Source organism: Cricetulus griseus, chromosome 4 (genome assembly GCF_003668045.3).
Source record: "Cricetulus griseus strain 17A/GY chromosome 4, alternate assembly CriGri-PICRH-1.0, whole genome shotgun sequence".
NCBI classification, from domain to species: domain Eukaryota; kingdom Metazoa; phylum Chordata; class Mammalia; order Rodentia; family Cricetidae; genus Cricetulus; species Cricetulus griseus.
The window spans coordinates 170541665-170562181 of record NC_048597.1 but is presented as its reverse complement, the minus strand read 5'-3'; the positions used below and the strand labels follow the sequence as shown (position 1 = coordinate 170562181).

The following is a 20517-nucleotide window of genomic DNA, read 5'->3' as shown; positions in this document are numbered from 1 at the left end:
CAGATAAAGTAAATAAAATGAGCGTGATAGAAATGGTTCTGTTTTGAAGAGGATCCTATGAGGGTTAATGCTTGGTGAGCAGCAACAAAATATAATTTAGTGATCAAATAATACCTTGTTGAAGGGGATGGTAGGTCTGAGTCCAGGTACAAAGGAGCAGGTCTTAGTTTTAAAAGGGCCTGGTTAATGTGCTACAAGTGATAGTAGTGTAAAAATTAGAGTTTTCTTTTCTTCTTAATGACTGGTTCATACAGGATCATGCAAGTATTGCAGTTTCTTTCACTTTTCAAGACTGCATTTTTAGTTACATCAGCCTGAAAAATAATAATGAAATAAATAAAAATTTAAAGTGGTTGCTTTAATTATGTGTTTACAGAATTATATTCCTTGCTTTGTGTTAGGTATCTTTGTCTATTGATCTAGTTTGTAATTCTCCAGATTAACTAAACTTTTTAACTTTATAAAAATATGAGAGTATTGAGTTGTACTTTCCTCTGTGTTGTAGGATTATTTTAGTTTTTATGTTAATAGGCTTATATAACTATAGATTTATGAAAATATTCAACATTCTTCTTCTAAGTGGAATGATGGATGGTAGCTGATTTGTGCCCAGCACCATACCCAGGGAGCTGTTCAGTAGCAATTATCCTTCCCTTTTCCTTCCTGTCTTTTTCTTTTTTTAAAAAAAATCCCATCCCCCCCTTACTACCCTCTCACCCCAGGTTTCCTAGCTAAACCACTTTTAGGAAACTTTCATTCAGTGCCACTACACTACCTTGTGACTTGCTGTTTGATCTAACATTTTACCCTTTTTATTTTTCTTTATATTAGTAATTTCAGCATGGCATAGTTATGGTGAAGTTGGTCTCAGATTGGTTGCAGACTTTAAAAATATATAATTTCCAACAAAAGCTGGACAAGAATAAACTAAAGGAAGTTGAATTGCTCATAAAAGTGTTAACTCTTTGGGAATAGCTAGAAGTGCCAAAGATTGTCATGTTTATTTGTACACTGTGGCATTTATGCATGTAAAATATGAGCAAAACAAATTGAAATTAAATTCTGATCTTTTTTTTGTTAATCTTAGTCCACGTGTAGCCATCACCTTAACAATACTGTTCAATTGTTTTCTCTATGTTACTATGTGAATAGCCTGTCAGATATTATTTTCCTTATGCTAAAATAAATTCTTTTGTTTGTTTAATCCAGCTCTGAAAGGTTGGTCTTGCTAGCAGGAGGTAGTTTGGAGATCAGTGACCTCACTGAGGATGATGCTGGGACTTATTTTTGTATAGCTGATAATGGAAATAAGACAATTGAAGCTCAGGCAGAGCTTACTGTGCAAGGTATGTAAATATTACTGTGTAATTAAAAATATTGTGTACTCTCTAGGTTATTTCATTTGATAATATGTGTTGTGTGATCTGTGATTTGGTGTACTAACTTGTGCATTCTGTCTTAAGTGAAAATTTTTCTATGTATATGCTGTATGTTTCAGAGTCAGACATAGGGTAGGTATGTATTTTTGGGAGCAAGTGGTAAACACAGTGCTTGGAGTTCAGTGTTGGTGAAAGATAGAAAGCTTATATACTCTTCTGCTTTCTGTGGGTTGGCTTATACTCTCTGAAAAACAAAAACAGTAGGTCGAGCAGTTCACATAATAACTATTAGGTCAGATGAGCTTAGTCTATGTCTTTGGATAGGTGGAAGGAGAGGTACAGATTTTTTCAATTTAGTTCTTCAATTCTGTGTGGAAATGTTTGGAAAAATAAAATATGAACTCCATCTTTGGTCTCTGCTTTCTTTTTTTCTTTGCTCATTAATTAGATACTTGTCTATCAGTCTTCTCCCTTGTCCTCTGTCATTTTGTTCTACCTACTTGTGGTGGATATTAAGAACATCAAATGAAATGTATGTTTTACTTGTTAGCTGCTGGTATTGCCCCACTATTTTTCTTTTTGTCCATATGGTTGTTTTCTGTTCTTACATTTTAGAGTTCAATGTGTGGACTCTTAATTAATGCTCTGTCTGTGAACTGAATTACCTGAGTTTTGTTTTAGTTCCAGGGTTTCAGGTAGTTCAGTGTCAGACTAAGGAGCAAGGATGACTATTAACTCCTGAATTTCCTCACTCCTTCTCCTAAGTGCTGAAATTACAGGCCTGTGCCATCACATCTAGTTATTAACTGAATTTTTAAAATATAGGTAATATATACATCTTAATATTTGTAACCAGTTTCATTTTAAAATCTATACCTGGAAAAAAGTGCTCTTAAAGTAAATTTATTAGAGAAAACTACAAAGAGAGAAGTCTTATATATTAAAATTTACCATCTTTCAACCCAACATGTTATTGGCACAAGAATAGGCAATAAGAAAAGGAATAAAGTCCAACTATTACTTGCAGTACTATGACCCAGAGTTGTCAGGATCAGAACCTGTCCCTGGCAGCACTAACAAGTTAGGATCAGTCACCTGTCCTCAACAGGCCAATTAAAGAGAAAAATAACAGTGAAAAGTTCACAGGGAAAGATTTATTCAATTTGGTCACATTGCAGGGAACAAATAAATACCTCCGTCTTTTAAGTTCTGAATTATGAATGTCACAAAATCCTGACGTGGTTGTTAAGAGCATCAAATGAAATGTATCTGTCATACTTGTTAGTTGCTGTTTTTGCCCCAGTATTTTTCTTCACGACTTTTGTTCATATAGTTATGGACAAAACATTAGGGTTTTGTGGGATGCGTAACTCAGCAGTTCTGGTCAAGATGTGGTCCTGCCCTTCACTGCTGATGGATCGTTATCTGGTCTCCACCCTTTCCTGCCAGATAGTCTGATATGCTGTCAGACTGTTTAAAATCTCTTCTTGGGAGATAGTCTCTTCCTCTGGATGGTACCAGGCTTCCATGTGAGCTTCCTGGAGAACTTCTGTGTCTTGGTGGCCATTACTTACTAGTCTGATAGTCAAAGAGAACCCCATTGTTGTTTGGGGGCTAGGGTTTATGTCTCCTATTCTTTAGTTCAGGTAGACTTTATTTGGATTATGAGAGTATGGTAGAAATAATATGTGACTTCTAAAATTTCTATTTTAAAGGCCACATATATTGCTTTTACTTGTTGCCAAGAATATGCAATGAGGAGGGTAGTCTTTGGTAAATTGTGCTGAAGAACAGATAGCCTTATTGACAAAACTAAAATTGAACCCTTCTCTTATATCATATATGAAAGTCAACCCAATGTGAGTTGAAGATTTAAACTGAAGATTGAATCTTAAAGCTGCTGAAAGAAGCCATGAGGATGTTGACTTTAGGAAAGGATGTCTTTGTTGTTGTCATTTTTTTTATATGACTTATAAAAGACAGGCAAGAAAAGCAAACATAGACAAATAGGATTGCATGGGACCGAAAAACTGCAAAGAATAAAGGAATCTTAGAGAGATAACTACAATATGAGAGAAAATATTTCAGTCATACATCTGATGAGAGATTAATATCTTATGATCCAATGATTCCTTATATATGGATGTCTATCCAGATGAAATTCAATCATTGTGCCAACAATTTAATTTATTCAGCCATGCTCATTGTAGCACATTACACAGTAGCTAAGACATGGGATCAACTTAGTGTTCATCATGGACCAATGAATAACAAAGTTATTACAGTAGAAAACACAGCCTTATAGAAGGAAATCCTGTTATTTGCAATAATGTAGATGGACCTGGAGGAGATTATACTAAGAGAAATAATCACAGAAAAGACAAATTCTGCATGATCTGATTATAAATAGAATCTAACATAGTAAAATCATAGAATCAAAGAGCAGAATGGTTACAGTGTTTTATGTGCTTGAAAATTGTTGAGAGACTAGACTTTAAGTTTTTACCATAAAAAACTCAAAGTATATGAGATAATAGATGTCTTAGTTTAGTTTGGCCATTCTATGTTTACATATATCACAGTGACATATCTTGCATAAATATATAGAAGTTTTATCAATTAAAATTTTAATTAAAATAGAAAGCATTAAGGGTTTTTTTTTTTTTTTTTGGTTTGTTTTTTAGATAGGATCTCTGTACTTCAGACTGAGTCAAACTTGTGGTGATCCATCTGCTTTAGGCCTCACAAGTGCTTAATTACAAGTGTAAGGCATCATGCCTTGGCTTACAAATATTTTAAAAAATAGCTAACCTATCAAGAAAATTAAAAAAAAACCTGAAGATCTATATAACTTATAATATCAAAATATGCAAAACATTGACAAGACTATGAATAGACAAAACTATGATAGCAATCACACTTCAGTAACTAATAGGTTCTGCAAACTCAAAAATGAGTACAAATACAGTACAACTAAATAGCACAGGTAACAATTTGATCTAGTTGATATTTGTATGGCTGGAGTTATAGCTCAGCCATAAAGTTTGCCTAGCATTTGTAGAGCTCTGGGCTAAACTATTAAAAAATGTTATGGACATTAGCTGTGCAACAACTAAATAGGCCTTTTTTGTTGTTTGGGAGTATATTGGTTTATGTGAGTCATCTTAAAATAATCCATGAGTCAGAAAGGAAATTAGCAACAAAATTTAGAAAGTAGTGTAAACTAATAATGATAGGACCTAGCTGAGGGAAGTTTGTAGTCTTCTTCAAGATTGATCAATCTTCTCCTCTCCTCTCCTCTCCTCTCCTCTCCTCTCCCCCCTCTCTCTCTCTCTCTCTCTCTCTCTCTCTCTCTCTCTCTCTCTCTCTCTCTCTGTGTGTGTGTGTGTGTGTGTGTGTGTGTGTGTGTCTCCCCTCCCTCCCCTGTGTGTGTTTAAAAAATCAGCAACATTAACCTCACAAATGCAAAAATAGCAAATTTAAACAGAAGAAAATAGAAAAAGGAAGTTGTAAGTAAAAGTTAATAGAAGGTGTCAACAAAGCCAAGATTGGTCATTTGCAAATAACAATGTTGGTAAACTTCAGGCAAGGCTCCCATGTATTTGGTAAGTGTTTCTATCTACTCAAGTGCTAGTTCGAAAGACTTACAATATCTAATGTTAGGGTGAGGAACACTAGAGACTTTAATGAGCTATTGATAGGTATATACAATGATAACATTTTAAAATACTGTTTGGAGAGCTAGAGATACCATTTGGGTTTGATTCCGTAATACTGCAAAAACAAGCCTATTTGGCAGAATCTATTAAAACTGTATACATAAAAATATCCTATGGTACAATGGAGTATGCTTATAACAAGTGACACTGGCATAAAAAGTCATGCACAGTAATGTACCTGCCATATTTATTCACAAGAAATCAAAACTGGTAATGATTCAGATGCTCATCAAAACCCAGCATAGCATTTTGTCAGCAGTGGAAATTGGCAGGCCACCTCTGTATTCAAAAGCATAAAAACATCTCAGAAGCATTCATAAACGAAGCTAGGCACAAAAGAGTATAATTCCACTTTTATAATGTTCAAAATCAGGCAAAATTAATCTTCAGTTTTTAAAATAAAATGAATAATGATTTTGTTTGGAACAGGGCAGAGTAATGGCTGTTACAATGCCAGGCGTCTGCTGTATTAATGCCTTGTTCTGAATCTGGGTGGTAGAGTTCAAGCTGTGCTGTTCATGAGTGTCACGTGAAGTTATTTCTTTCTCTTTTTATTGAGTACAGAGAAGTCATTGTGTACTACAAAAACCCATTTGGAAAATTTTGTTTTGAGCCTTGTCCCATAATGAAAAGTATTTTTTTTCTGTGTGTGTGTGTGTGTGTGTGTCTGTGTGTCTGTGTGTCTGTGTGTCTGTGTGTGTGTATGCATGCGAGCGCGCGCATGTGAGTGCATGCACGTACATGTGCACATAGTAATATCTCTAGGTATGTATATATAAATGCAGTCACACTTGTCTGATTTGATTTTTTTTTAAAGAAGTTATAGCTGTAGGAAATGCCATAGTGAGTGTTACTGCAGAAAAGGTTATAAGTTCACTTTTCATCTGTTAAATATTTCAGACTTACTATCTTATCATTAGCTCTTGGGATGTCTACTCATGCTGTGACGTGAATTAGCTGGTGGTGTATTTCCTGTCATCTGAGATTGTTGATAGCAGTTATTATGGGTCATGAGTGCTTTAAAAAAACAAAAGAAAACAGGAATTTTTCCTTTTTCTCATAGCATTTGTAATAGTGTGTGATGATAAACTCCATCTACCCCCAAAAGAAAAATTTCCATTTCTGTTTTGTGGGAACAAATTGACAATTTTTGAATTGGCCATTTTCATGGCATTGTTAATATTGTCACTAATCTACAGATAATGTTTCAATCATCTTTTTTTTTAGTCTAAAAATTAGGAATGGACATTTTGCTTGTAAGTATGTCTCTGTGTGTGTGTGTGCCTGGTGTCTACAGAAGCCAGAATAGAGCATCAGGTATCCTGGAACTGTAGTTAGAGACAATTGTGGACTGCTGGTTCTGAGACTTGAACCCAGTCTTCTGAAAGAGTACTCCGTGCTTTTAACACCGAGCTGTCTCTCCAGCCCTGTATCACCTTTCCTGAAACCACAGCCTCATACCATTCTCTTCTCATCTCATTTTTTTAAAAAAAGTCTCTAGCCACATTACAAAATTGACCTTCTGTTTTATTCCCATCTCCTTCATGATGATCAGCCAACATTCTGCTGTCATTCGTTGGAACTCTCAGTTCTGTCAGATATTGAATAAAACACAGATTTTATATGGTAGTGTATAGAGCATATCCAAAGCCTTAAGAGTCAATGCTGAAAATGTTTAGTGGGGTTAGAACATTTCCACATGTTAGAAAATTTTTATAATAAAATGTTGAAATAACTTTATAACCATCTTTAACTGATGTTTTATGATAACTGCTTTATCAACTATCCATCATTCTACCCATCCATCCCCCTCCCTCCCTCTTTTTTTTTTTTTTTTTTCTTTTTCTTTTTCCTCTGTATAGCCCTGACTGTTCTAGAGCTCACTCTATAGACCAGGCTGGCCTTGAACTCATAGATAACCTGCCTGCCTGTGCCTCCTTAATGTTCACCACCACCTTCTGGCTCAGTATCAATTTTTTGAAGTTGTACGTATACCCAGAAAATTCATCATTCACATCATTATATAGGATTTTAATATTTTAAGATGATTTTTTAAAAGATTATTTCATGTATATGAGTGTTTTGCCTGCATGTTTGTCTGTACATCATGTGTGTGCCTGGTGTCTGTGGAAGCTAGAAGAGGACATCAAATACTCTGGAACTGGAGTTATTGGTGGGTATGAGCCACTGTGTGGGTGCTGGAAACAAAACTTGGGTTCTGCAAAAGCAACAGTACTCTTAGCTGATAACCCATGTCATTTAGTCCCAGGAATTTAATATTTTGTATGTAGTTCTCTCTTCTTTTGAAATAAAATTAATGTACAGTAAAACACACAAATACTAAGTTCTTGAGCTCCAACAGTTGTTTCTTCCCTGTACAACCAAAATACTTATAAGGATGTAAAATATTACTGTCATTGTTGAAAATTCCCATACAACACTTCTCAGCCTCTCCTTACAAATCTCAGAGCATCTGCTCTTTTGAGTTTTCCAGTGATCAGCTCTGCTTTACGAGAAAGCAGTCATGTCATCTGTAGTGTTTAAGGCTTGTTTCACAAAGTCTAGCATTTGAGATTCATTGTTTTTTTTTTTTTTTTTTTTTTTTTTTTTTTTTTTTTTTTTTTTTGGTTTATCAAGACAGGGTTTCTCTGTATAGCCCTGGCTGTACTGGAACTCACTCTATAGACCAGGCCTGCCCTGAACTCAGAGATCTACCTGCCTCTGCCTCCCTTGTGCTGGGATTAAATTTATGTTCCACCACTGCCTGGCAACAACTGACTTTTTTCAATTGGTGATTATTATGTTTCCATGATGATTAGTGGTGGTGGGTACGATACTATTTATTGTTTCGTCCAATATCTTCTTTTGAGATGTATTTTCTAAAGTGTTGCATTCCTAGGTAGATAATATGTAAAATAGCCATATTAAAGAGATTTCTTAAAATCTTGTATTAGGGAGTTTTCTATTTGTTGAACCTAAAAGAAATGCACATTAGAAAATATAAGAAGCTAACTTTAAATATTGATAGAATTTCAGGCTTTGCGTGTTTAGAAGTAGCTGAATTTTAGCTCTTTGTCACTTCTGTTTTTAGCTTGGGATTTGAAAATTTTCTCACTTTAGCCCCTTGAAATTCTCTTGAAGTAATGTTTGAAATATGTAATTTATAAATTCTAAATATTTTTGCCTACATGTATTTAATAATTGCTCCTATAGTAAATTATTAAAATTTTATAGTATGAGTTTTCCAGAGAAACAACCAATAGGAAATAAAGTGTAGGGAGATTTAAAGAAGAGAGAATTGAGTTACTGTAAAATACTGACTCATCAAACTAGAGGCTAAGTTGAGGAGTCCCATGACCTACCATTGTTGGAAACTTAAGAAAGCTGTGGCAATATGTTGTTCTGACAAGTGGATGCTTTATATTTTAATATGAAGGCCTATAAACCAAGAGTTATAAGAGGAAGAGAAGCCCAGTGTCTCTGCACAGACAGGTAGCGAATGTTCAACTTTCCTTTGCCTTTTTTTTTTTCTTTTATGGATGATACCTACACACATTGGAGAGAGCTTTCTTTTCTTCATACACCAGTACAAATGTCCCTCTCTGGAATATCTACACAGACACAGAGATAACATTGACCCAGATACAGAGACACTCTATTGCTCAGTCAAGTTGATACTCAAAATTTGCAATCATAGTATTACAGAGTCAAATCCCTGCATTGTTAAATCATCCTTAGAGAATTTTACTTCCCATACTTGCAAATTATTTATATAACTTGGCCCTGCTTGAGGTCCAAGTCAAAGAGAACTATAGAGTTTCTCAGATATCACACTAGTATGTTCAAGTTAGAAAGTAAAATAAAAGCAGGCTATATAGGTTCAAGTGCTGTTATCCTCAGCACTTCTTAGTGAGACTGTAATTATTGGTTACCTATGGATGTTTAAGAGAATTGTAATTGTTCATATGCTTTATTTTAAATAGATTTAATAAACTACGTATTTAAATATTTAATTTACAGTTGTTATTGAGCAAAATGTTTTTCTTTGTAAAACCCCATAGGGAAGCATGGTACTGGTCTGCTTACTGACTGCGCTTCCGAAAGTCACCATATTATATTTCCTTCTTAAACACTTTCCATAGGATGTTGAATGTTGCTGTATTTGAAAACATTGGAATAGTTAGGGTATTGGAACTATGAGCCATTTTGATTTACCAAAATATTTAATTATAGTAAGAATAACACCAAGCAATTTTTATTTTATTTTCATAGTATATTCCATATAAGTTACATGGATAAATATAATTACATGAATATGCCCAAAAAGTATCTAAATTCTTTCCTATTAATAGAAATATATTTTCACATATATCTTATATCCTTCAAGGCAAAGTGATTTCTCCAAAATCACATACCAAAAGCACACTTAAAATCCTAATTTAAAATACCAGGATTTCTAATTCTTTATAACATGAATAAATAAATGACCCAGAGACAGATATTAGAGATCAAACTTCAAACTGAGTATCAGAAAAGCAAAGCAGCTGGCCACTAGCTTCCTAACCTCTACCTCAGGCTGAATGGACTGATCCTGTCTCCATAAGCTTTCACCAAGCCTCAGACTGTAATCTTTTCTCAGTGTGGCTGAAAAATGACTCTCTCTGAGACCTTGCTTCTGTGAGCTATATAATTCTTTTAGACTGATTGACTCTTGTGTAGACCTGGGTGGCCTTAAACTCATAGAGATCCGTCTATCTCTTAATTCTGAGTTCTAGGATTAAAGGTGTGTACCACTACTTCCTAGCTTATGACTGCTGGAATTAAAGGTATGTATCACCACCGCCTGATCTCTATAGCTTGAGGCTGACTTTTCTTTTCTGAATCCTCAAACTTTAATAAATCATAAATAATATATCATAGTGTAGTTCTATTTATATACTACACAATTCATAGTGTAGTTCTATTTATATACTACAATACAACCTCAGTAGTCTTTGTTCTCTCTCAGTGGTTTTTAAGCTTCTCCAAATAGAAATTTTGTACTGTGATCTGATATATAGGCCTGCACATTTGTCTTCACAAAGCAGTGCCTACCTATATTGTCAGAGAAGTACTGTTTTCTATCCCATACTTGTAAACTTTTGTTTTCTGTAGACAGCAATAAGTCATTTTGACAAGGGGATAAGAATTGTCTGCTCTTCTTAGGAGGGCTATTTTATCACTGACATTGTTTAGGATTGCTAGCAAATGGTGATAACCAAAGTAGAAGGTTTAATTATCAACCTAAGATTCTACAGTGTCTTCCTTTCTTTAGTGTCTGTGCCAGAATTGGCAATCCTCACTGGACTGCCTGTATTGTGCCTTTGGGTCAAACAATTTGCAAAATGAACATTCTGCTTTGTATTAAACTCTTGAAGATTATTTTGAACAGCAAATAGAATGATTCATTCAATTCCTAAGAGCTGAAATGCTCATTTTCAGTGGCTATGTGGAATTTTAAAAAATATGTACTTCAGTTTGCATATGGAAAACTAATAAAAAGATTTTTTTTTGTATAATACGCCAACTTGGACAATTTTCATGAATGGCAAAGGGTAAAAACATAAATAAGCCAGTAACAGATTGATAGAGAGCATGGTAAGAGCACACATTCCTCTTTGTAAATGAGGAGTTGAGTAGTTCATTGGATTGTATTTTGGGAATTATGTGTACCCAGTTGTCCCGCGCGATCTCTGTATTTCTCGCCAGCAAGAAATCATACGCGCAGGACACTCGGATCCTTCTGCAGACAAGCTTTAATGCATCTTGAGAGTGGAGAGCATAAGCTTACCAGAGCGGAGACCCTGAACCAAGAAGCCCGTCCCCTAATAAAGGAGGGCAACCGCCGCCTTGGACATGTCACCCCATGATTGGCTGTAGCTCATCCGGCCATATGACGCCACGGAATAGGCAGAGATCAAGGAATGGAAATTTACCCAGCGCCTGCGCAATAATCTTGTTTACATTCGGTGCCTGCCGGATGCAGGCGCCATCTTGTAATGGAGAATGCAGGGACGGCTCCCTACAGATCCCCCTTTTTTTATTAATTAATGATAAGGCTTTATATTTTTACAAGCAAATAGGTCACCCATATGTTGAGGGATAGAGGCAGAGGTTGAACCTTCCCAAAATCAAACATTAAGACTGTGTACGGGAGTCGCAACTAGGCTGTTAGCTTGACCCGAAGCACTCTCGACCTGTCCTCTGCCGTTTTTCTGGGAAAGGGAGACTAGGGCAGGCAACCCTTATGCAGGACAACGTACCTCCCAGAGAAGCCTGTATAATAGGCAACTCTGTGCGATGCCTATGCTCAGCATCCCTCATGGGCTGCTCAAGCCAGGCACTCTACCCTGTGCAATGAGCCCAGGCTCCGGGTGTGCAAGAGCTGTCTGGCCAGCGGCCTATTGCTTCCTTGTTCAAAGCTACAAGCGCTTGGGCGATAACCACCTTGTCTCTCTTAGTTTGAGCCCTGAGCCTACAGACCAGCCAGAGAAGCAACATCAATCCGCAGCAAACGGCTGCACCAAACAATCCCATCTCCACCCATTTCCTTAAAATAGGAGACAGCTGAAGCTATCTATGATGACAATCTCTCCGTCAAGGACAGGAGTTAATCTGGATAATAGCGGCTCTCAACTCCGGGGGAGAGGGTGGAGTTCTGACTTTTGAGGGTCCAAAGGGGCTCTTCGGGTGAGTCTTTCCGGGATCCATAGGGGATTCTCTTCATCCTGTGGAAAAACACATATCGCTCCCCTGGATCTTATGAGAATAGGATCCGGGCCTCTCCAAAGACCAGTTAAGACATCTTTCCATTTTACCATCTCCTTAGACCTTTTAGGTTCTGAGGTATGACGCTTGGCCGCTGTATGGCCCTGAGTGTCGGTGTTTAGAAAATTAAGGGTAAAGAGTGCCATGGATATTGCAACTCTTGGCACCGAGGGTAAGGATGCTCCCATTCCCTCCTTTTGTTTGATTAAATAAGACTTAAGTGTGCGATGGGCACGTTCCACAATGCCTTGTATAAGGTAGGCCAGTTAGATGGGTAATTTCCATCTGTCTGTAGAAGTGCTGGAACTTTTGAGAGGTATAAGCCGGCCCATTATCTGTTTTTAAGAAGCACACAGGTGGCTAGGTAAAGTCTTATTTTTGTAATACAGCTGAACTTTCTTAAACAGTAGCTTAACTTCTTTCTGAGGCAGGGTTTTTTTTGTGACTTTGGAGCCTATCCTGGAATTTGATCTGTTGGACCAGGCAGGCCTTGAACTCATAAAGATCCATCTGTCTCTTACTCCCGAGTGTTGGGATTAAAGGCGTATGCCGCCAACGCCCAAAACTTAAAGGCGTGTGTCACCAACACCCTGAGCTTAAAGGTGTGTGCTACCAACATAATAGATTAGCATCTTTTATAAAAACAAGAACTTTACATTGTCAGGCTTTGCTTAAAAATTCTAAATTGAAGCTCTTTAAGTACAAACATTAATAAAATCAAACATTTGAAAAACTGGTTTTAAAAAGAAATTTAAATTCCCTTAAGGTCTTTCTGTAATATATAGAAGCATTAACATTTTAAATCTTAACTGAAAAACTTGTTTCTAAGATGGTACCTCTGATTTCCATGCGGTAACCTTTAGTTAAGATGGCGGTCTAAGTATCCTTTTTTTAACTTTAGCAAAATGGCTACCGTCAGTCATGTGACCAGCTACAAAATGGCCGTACCAGGAAATAGAACATTTTAAAACAAGCATACATAAATTACTTGAGCAACTTTAGGATATGAGGCTTTTCCCAGGCATCCCAGGCCTCCAAGCAGTGTTGAATAACATGCACGGCCTTTTCCCCTATCAAAGACTGGGAAAGCCATCTGTAATTTTCTCTGCTCCTCTGATGGTAAAAAGGAGTCGGTACCAAATTTTTGTTGTAACTCATATAATGGGGGTGCTGATGGAAGCACACCCGCTGGATTAATAGGCGATGGCCTCATATTTGTCTTTATTCTTGGCAGCCGATATCTACTGGGGTGGTATCGTGCTGCCTCTTTCTCTAGCTCTGTTTCCTTGCTAGAGTCTAAAATCTCAGAGTCTGAGCTGCTCAGCTCCAAGGCTTCCAGTTTCGTTGCAGGGCAGAGGCTAGGTTTTGAGTCTTTATTTCTCTTAAATTTACCGGGGTGTGACCGGTTATCTCCTATTTTCTCTCCCTCCATTTTTGTTTCTTTTTTACCTAGCTGAGTTGTTCCCTCTAAAACTTTATCTCTTGAGCTTTTAGAGTCATTAGAGCTATCAAGATTTAAAGCTTTAAACTTATTTACAGAATCATCTAACAAATTATTTATTCCCTTGTCAGTAGACATCCCAGGAGGTCCTTTTTTCTTATTTATTGTTGTTTCTCTTAACAAATTATTCACTCCCTTGTCATTAGACATCCCGGGAGGTCCTTTTTTCTTATATTTTATTGTTAGGTGCGCCCCATCTCTCACCACATTCGGTTTCTGATATGTAATTCTGGACTTCTTTAAGATTGTTACAACAGTGAGAAAAGTCAAAATAGCTCCTAGTAAAAGCATAGAAGCCTCTATATTAACCTCCCACAATAGCAACATTCCCAAGCCAAAGTCCAGAAAAATCATACCTCTCCGAATTTACCACCCTGCAGTTCTGAATCCGCCTCGTTAGAGGGGTCTCCGAGGTGCTGGAAATGTTCACATGTTCCCGGGTTTCGGCACCATATGTCCCGCCCGATCTCTGTATTTCTCGCCAGCAAGAAATCATACGCGCAGGACACTCGGATCCTTCTGCAGACAAGCTTTAATGCATCTTGAGAGTGGAGAGCATAAGCTTACCAGAGCGGAGACCCTGAACCAAGAAGCCCGTCCCCTAATAAAGGAGGGCAACCGCCGCCTTGGACATGTCACCCCATGATTGGCTGTAGCTCATCCGGCCATATGACGCCACGGAATAGGCAGAGATCAAGGAATGGAAATTTACCCAGCGCCTGCGCAATAATCTTGTTTACATTCGGTGCCTGCCGGATGCAGGCGCCATCTTGTAATGGAGAATGCAGGGACGGCTCCCTACACCCAGTGTTTTCTAATGTACTTAAAAACATCATTTCTCTAGGCTATAAACTGATGCTACAGAATAACAATTACTCTTTTCAGATTATAAGAATAATGCTAAAAGGTACATAGAAAAGCCACTTATCACCTTTTTTTCCTTTTTTATTTAAATTAGAAACAATCTTATTTTATATATCAATCCCAGTTCCCTCTCCCTCCCATTCTCCCATATTCCCCACTGACCCCCATCCCATCCCTCTTCTGCTCCATAAAAGGATGAGGCCTTCTTTGGGGGAATCATCAAAGTTTGTCACATCATTTGGGGCAGGGCCCCTCCCCCATGTGTCTAGGCTGAGAGAGTATCCCTCTATGGGGAATGGGCTCCTAATGTCCATTTGTACACTAGGTGTAAATGCCCCATAGACTACCCAGGCCTCCTAACTGATATTCACATGCAGGGTACCTGGTTCTGTCTTATCCTGATTTCCAAGCTGTCAGTTTGAGGTCCATAAATTCCCCCTTGTTCAGGTCAGCTGTTTCTGTGGGTTTCCCCAGCATGGTCTTGACCCCTTTGCTCATCACTTCTCCTTTTCTACAACTGGATTCCAGGAATTCATCTCAGTGCTTAGCTGTGGGTCTCTGCTTCTGTTTCTATCAGCTACTGGATAAAGGCTCTATGATGGCATATAAGGTAGCCATCAATCTCATTATAAAGGAAGGGCATTTAAGGTAGCCTCTCCCCTATTGCTTAGATTCTTAGTTGGGGTCATCTTAGTATATCTCTGGACATTTCCCTAGTGCCAGATTTCTCTTTAAACCTATAATGGCTCCCTCCTCTATTAAGGTATCTACTTTCTTGCTCGTCTCTATTTTCCCCCTGACTCAATCTTCCTGCTCCCTCATGTCTTCCTCCCTGCTCCTCATCTCCCCTTCTCTTTCTCCTAATTCCCTCTCCCTTCCCCCTGTGCGCCCAATTTGCTCATGAGATCTTATCCTTTTCCCCTTCTCTGGGGTATCATATATCTCTCTCTTAGGACCCCCTTTGTTACCTAGCTTCTCTGGAGGTGTGGATTATAGGCTGGTAATTCTTTGCTCTATGTCTAATAGCCATACATGAGTGGTTATATACTGTGTTTGTCTTTTTGTGACTGGGTTACCTCACTCAGGATGGTTTTTTTCTAGTTCCATCCATTTGCCTACAGATTTCAGGATTCCATTGTTTTTTTGTTTTTTTTTTTTCTGATGAGTAATACTCCATTGTGTTAACATACCACATTTTCTTCATCCATTCTTCAGTTGAGGGGCATCTGGGTTGCTTCCAGATTCTGGATATTATAAATAATGTTGCTGTGAATATAGCTGAGCAGATGTCCTTGTATGAATATGCATCCTTTGGTTATAGGCATAAGAGTAGAATTGCTGGATCTTGAGGTAGACTGATTCCCATTTTCCTGAGGAACCGCCATACTGATATCCAAAGTGGCTGTACATTTTGCACTCCCACCAGCAGAGGAGGAGTGTTCCCCTTTCTCCACATCCTCTCCAGCATAAACTGTCATAGGTGTTTTTGATTTTAGCCATTTTGACGGGTGCAAGATGGTATCTCAGAGTTGTTTTGATTTGCAATCCCCTGATGGCTAAGGATGTTGTGCACTTTCATAAGTGTCTTTCAGCCATTTTGGATTCTTCTATTGAGAATTGTCTATTTAATTCTGTGTCCCACTTGTTAATTGGATTGTTTGGTGCTTTGGTGGCTGGCTTCTTGAGTTCTTTGTATATTTTGGAAACCAGCCCTCTGCCAGATGTGGGGTTGGTGAAGATCTTTTCCCATTCTGTGCACTGCCATTTTGCCTTGTTGACTGTGTCCTTTACCTTACAGAAGCTTCTCAGTTTCAGGATGTCCCATTTATTGTCAATCTCAGTGTCTGTGACTGGTGTTATGTTCAGGAAGCAACCTCCTGTACCAATTCATTCAAGGGTACCTCCCCCTTTCTCTTCTGCCACTTGTCATCTTAACCAACTAAAAGTACTGTTTTTACTCTTATAGTTTACGTATTTAAAAGTATTTTAAAACAAGATTTTTTTTAAATGAAACACTATTCTTTTTTTTTTCATTTTTTTCTGTTCTCCATCATAGCTCTTTCTATGACAAAGTAAAAATCTGCATTACATCATGACATTCAAATTTGCATTATATGTAATGGCCTTATAGCAGACTTAACTGTTTAAAAAATATGTAGTAAGAATGTTAGTCTTAATGGCTTTTTGGAACTACTCAGCTTGACCATTATAGCAGAAAATCAGCCATAGACTGCTTAAATGATTGGAGATGGCTCCCTTTTGAATTACGATTTTATTCATAAAAATGAACTACTTATATGGTGAAAGTAGTAATCCAGAGTGCTCATTTGTTTATTCAAGCCTCATAATTAGTATTTAATGGTTTCTAGGATCCTTCTACTATAAGTAACACAGTTTTGTGTATGCCCAACTGATACCTGTTTTTTATTCTTTTATGATTTATTTTCCCCAAGGACTGCTATGTTCATCGGGGTTCTCTAAAGGAACAGAACTGATGGAATAAACTAGTAGTTAGATTAGTTATGAATGAAATATATATATTATGAATAATAATATATATGTGGAATATATATATATATATATATATACATATATATATATATATATATATATATAAATAATTTGTTAGAGTGGCTTCCAGGCCATGGTCTGAGTAGTCCAATAATGGCTGTCTCCTTATTGGAAGGCCAAGGATTTGGTAGTTGTTCAGTCCGTAAGACTGGGTGTCTTAAGCCCTTGTCCTGGTGCTGGAATCCCCAAGAAAGTCCTAGAGAGCTTCCATCCAGTCTTCAGTCTAATGTTAGAATCTTGAAAAAGGAAGTTCTAGCACCAATGAAAGGATGTCTCAGGAACGAAATAGATGAACTTGCTAGCCAGAGTGAAGGCAAGCTATCAGAAGGTGTTGTCCAGTTTTAGGGTGGGTCTTCTACCTCAAGTAATACAATCAAGACAAACTCTTTACACGTGTGCCTAGCTGCTTGGCTTTTGGCTCATTTCAGATGTAGTGAGCTTGACAATCAAGATTAACCATCACAGCTGCTATTGCTAAAGTAAAAGGTATTTATGTTAAGTATTGACACATCTTGCTGAATTGCCCCTCAGATAGGTGGGATACTTAATTTACCCACCTCCACAACTTCTTTGTATTGTAGTTAAGTGTTATGTTCTGTGCAAATAAAACAAGAAAAATGCATATATTATTAGGGAGGTCTAAAGACTCTTCTGATTTTTATTGGATATTTTTATTTGTCCTTTAATTGTCCATTCTTTGACAGTTTTTAAGTTTTTATTGAGTTGGAGATTTTTAAAAAATATCTTCTGAATACCAACTCTTTGGCACATAAATTTCAAATAGTTTATTTTAAGTAGGTTAAAATAGTATCTGTATTTCTAAGCAGCTTTACTGCTATAATTTGCTATACTATATATGTAAGGTGTAAATTTAATGTTTAATATGTGTATACCCATGAAAATATCACCACAGTCTAGATAATTAAGAGATCTATCACTCCAGAGTTTTCTAGTTTTCTAGCACCTCTTGCTAATCCCTGCCATGTGCCTTTCATACCTCTATCTTGAATAACTGATGTTATGCTTTATGTCATAAATTGTTTGAATAATCTAGCATTTTATGAGTGTCCCCCCCTCCCCACTTTGGGGCCCTGGTTTTTCCACTTAATGTACTTTCAGATTCAGCCATGTTGTTGAATATATCAGTAGTTCCTTGCCCTTCTGTTGAGAAACATATAAATATATCATGGTTGTTTATCTGCCTATTGAAAGACATTTAGGTTGTTTCCCAATTTTGGCAACCAGAAATAAGCATACCATGAACTTCAGTGTTTTAATTTTTTATATGTGTTACTATTAAAAAAAAAAAAACCTTTATTCCTGGCATGTGCCTGTAGTTGGGGCTGTGAAGGCAGAGGTGCCCAGAGTTCAAGGTAATCATAACATGTTGAAGGCCATCCGGGGTTAGAAGAGACCTATTGCTAAACAAAGCAAAAACAACCAAAAGTCATCATTGTCAGTATTGTATAGTCAGAGATGCCACTCTTTTCTATAATTAAATTTTGCTTAATTTACCCCCCTTCATGATCATAAAGTTATTTTCCACTTTCTTCTTATACTTTTAAAATCCTATACCTTTTGGGTTTTGATGCATCTAGGTTTTGTAGGTGGTGATAGGTAAAAATCTGACTTAATTTGTACCTGTTGCCTCAGTAGTCTATTTGAATGGCATCACCTCTGTACCACAAATATCTCTAGTTCTTATTTCCAAATGCTCTTTTTTATTAAAAGGAGGCTCTTCTTACATCAGTTCTATATTGTTTCTGTTGCTGATATTTTGTGAAGAAGATCCCTTCCCATTGCTCTTTGAAAGCTTTTTGTCTCAATGTATTTTTCTTTTACATGACTTGTGGATTCAGTTTGTCAAGTTTTGTTAACATGTCATTCATTGAGTTTGTAGATTAATTTGAATGAAAAAGACAGCTCTTTGACAACAAGTCTTAATCAGGTGTATGTTTATCTCCCTAGTTTTATTATTTTAATTGAACATTTTAATAGGCAACATATACAGAGAAAATGAAAGAATATGTAGCAAAATATTGCCTCCGTCTCTGACTCCCTCTTGGAAACAATGTCCTGCTGACCTCTCACCCCTCACCTCCCTCTCTTCTCCCCACCCTCCCTCCCCCCATCTCCTTCTCTCTAGACAAGGATTCACTGTGTAACAACCCTGACTGTCCTGGAACCTTCTATGTAGATCATGCTGGTCTCGAACTCACAGAGATCTGCCTGCCTCTGCCTCCCAAGTGCTGGGATTAAAGGCGCCCAGCCAGGAAATTTTTTATTATATACTGAGGACCTTATTTGTGCTTCTTTCATTTTATGTCCAAATTTTTATATTTGGTACTCTTGGATTTTCAGTTTATTTTTCTGGCTTTTCCTTTTCTTTTAAAAATTGTGTAAGTAACAGTACCATCATTAAAGAATCAAACATAGCAATAAATATCTTCCTTTACTGTGTTTTCCCCACTCCCACCCTTCCTCAGAAGATAACTTTCATTATTAGTTTACTGTGTATATTTCTAGATTTTTTTTACAAAAGCATTTATATCCATGAGTATGTAGAAATATATATTTTCCATTAATGAATAGAATCATTAGTTTTCTCTGCGTATTCCTAGTAACTTTTGTCTTTAGAATTTTCCATATTTGTACATACAGAACTAGAATGAGTTTAACCTGGTACATATGAAACTTTATGACAGTCACCTAGAGAGCTGGACAAAGTACTAATTTTTATTCAAAGAATTTGAGGCAGAGACAGTGGTTCCATTTCCTTAGCAAGCTCTCTGAGGGTTGCAGTGCTACCATCCTGTATTACACTTTGACTGGGAAGGTTGTGACATTTGCATCAACTAGGTATCTCATGGTTTGTATATTTATCATTCCTAATAATCACTGAAGAATTTTCCTTCACTACAGTAATGGACTTTAGAATTTTTCTGAGACTTTCTTGACTGTTCCTTTAATATACAGTCCTTGTAAATGGTATGTTGGAGAGGGCCACCTTCCCTCCAACCCTGTCCCCCTGTTCATGCCTTTTGTTTTTCTTATTTTCTTGGATTAGCTGTTATCTCCAATAGGATTTTAGATAATCTCATTGATAATGAGTCTCTGGTGGGAATAGAGAATTGGTATAGCCTTTCATGTTATTAAAAAAATTATATATGAAAACTCCTAGTTATTCCATTTAGAAATCTATTCTTCTGAAACTGTTATACAAGAATGCTCATTAGAAAAGTCAAAGATAATGTCCATGAATAGGAGGGTGAGTAAATAAATTGTGATGTAGTTATATTGTGCTCCTGTTCAGAGGTGACTGTATATGTATAGATACGTTAGATTATTGAGAGGACACATTGCAGAAAATCGTGATCCCATCTATACTGAAAAAACAAAAAACTGTGTGATGTCTGTTAAGTACATAGAAAGAAGGCTTACAAGAAACTAGCATGAAAGCATTGCATCATTGAGAAATTTATGCATTGTTTTTTGGTGGGGGGAAGAATCTTACCATGACATCTGATTTCGGCTAATACTGATTAGCTGCTGCTGCATCTTAATTTAGGCTACTGTGTTTTCAATGGTAGATGAGGTAATGAGGGGTGGGGAAATAGAGAAAATGGGCCTATGGAGACATTGCTTCTTTAAAGAAATGCTTTTAAATTAAGATCTT

At 37.0% G+C, this 20517-nt stretch overlaps 1 protein-coding gene across 5 annotated transcripts in view; it reads left to right on the top strand.

Moving 5' to 3' along the window:
* Neo1 (neogenin 1) overlaps positions 1–20517 on the top strand; it is a 160288-nt gene that overhangs the window by 45236 nt on the left and 94535 nt on the right. For all 5 annotated transcript variants that reach the window (XM_027414905.2, XM_027414904.2, XM_027414903.2 and 2 more), the window contains exon 5: positions 1210–1346. In XM_027414905.2, the coding sequence (XP_027270706.1) occupies positions 1210–1346 (137 nt within the window). The remainder of the gene's footprint in view (positions 1–1209; positions 1347–20517) is intronic.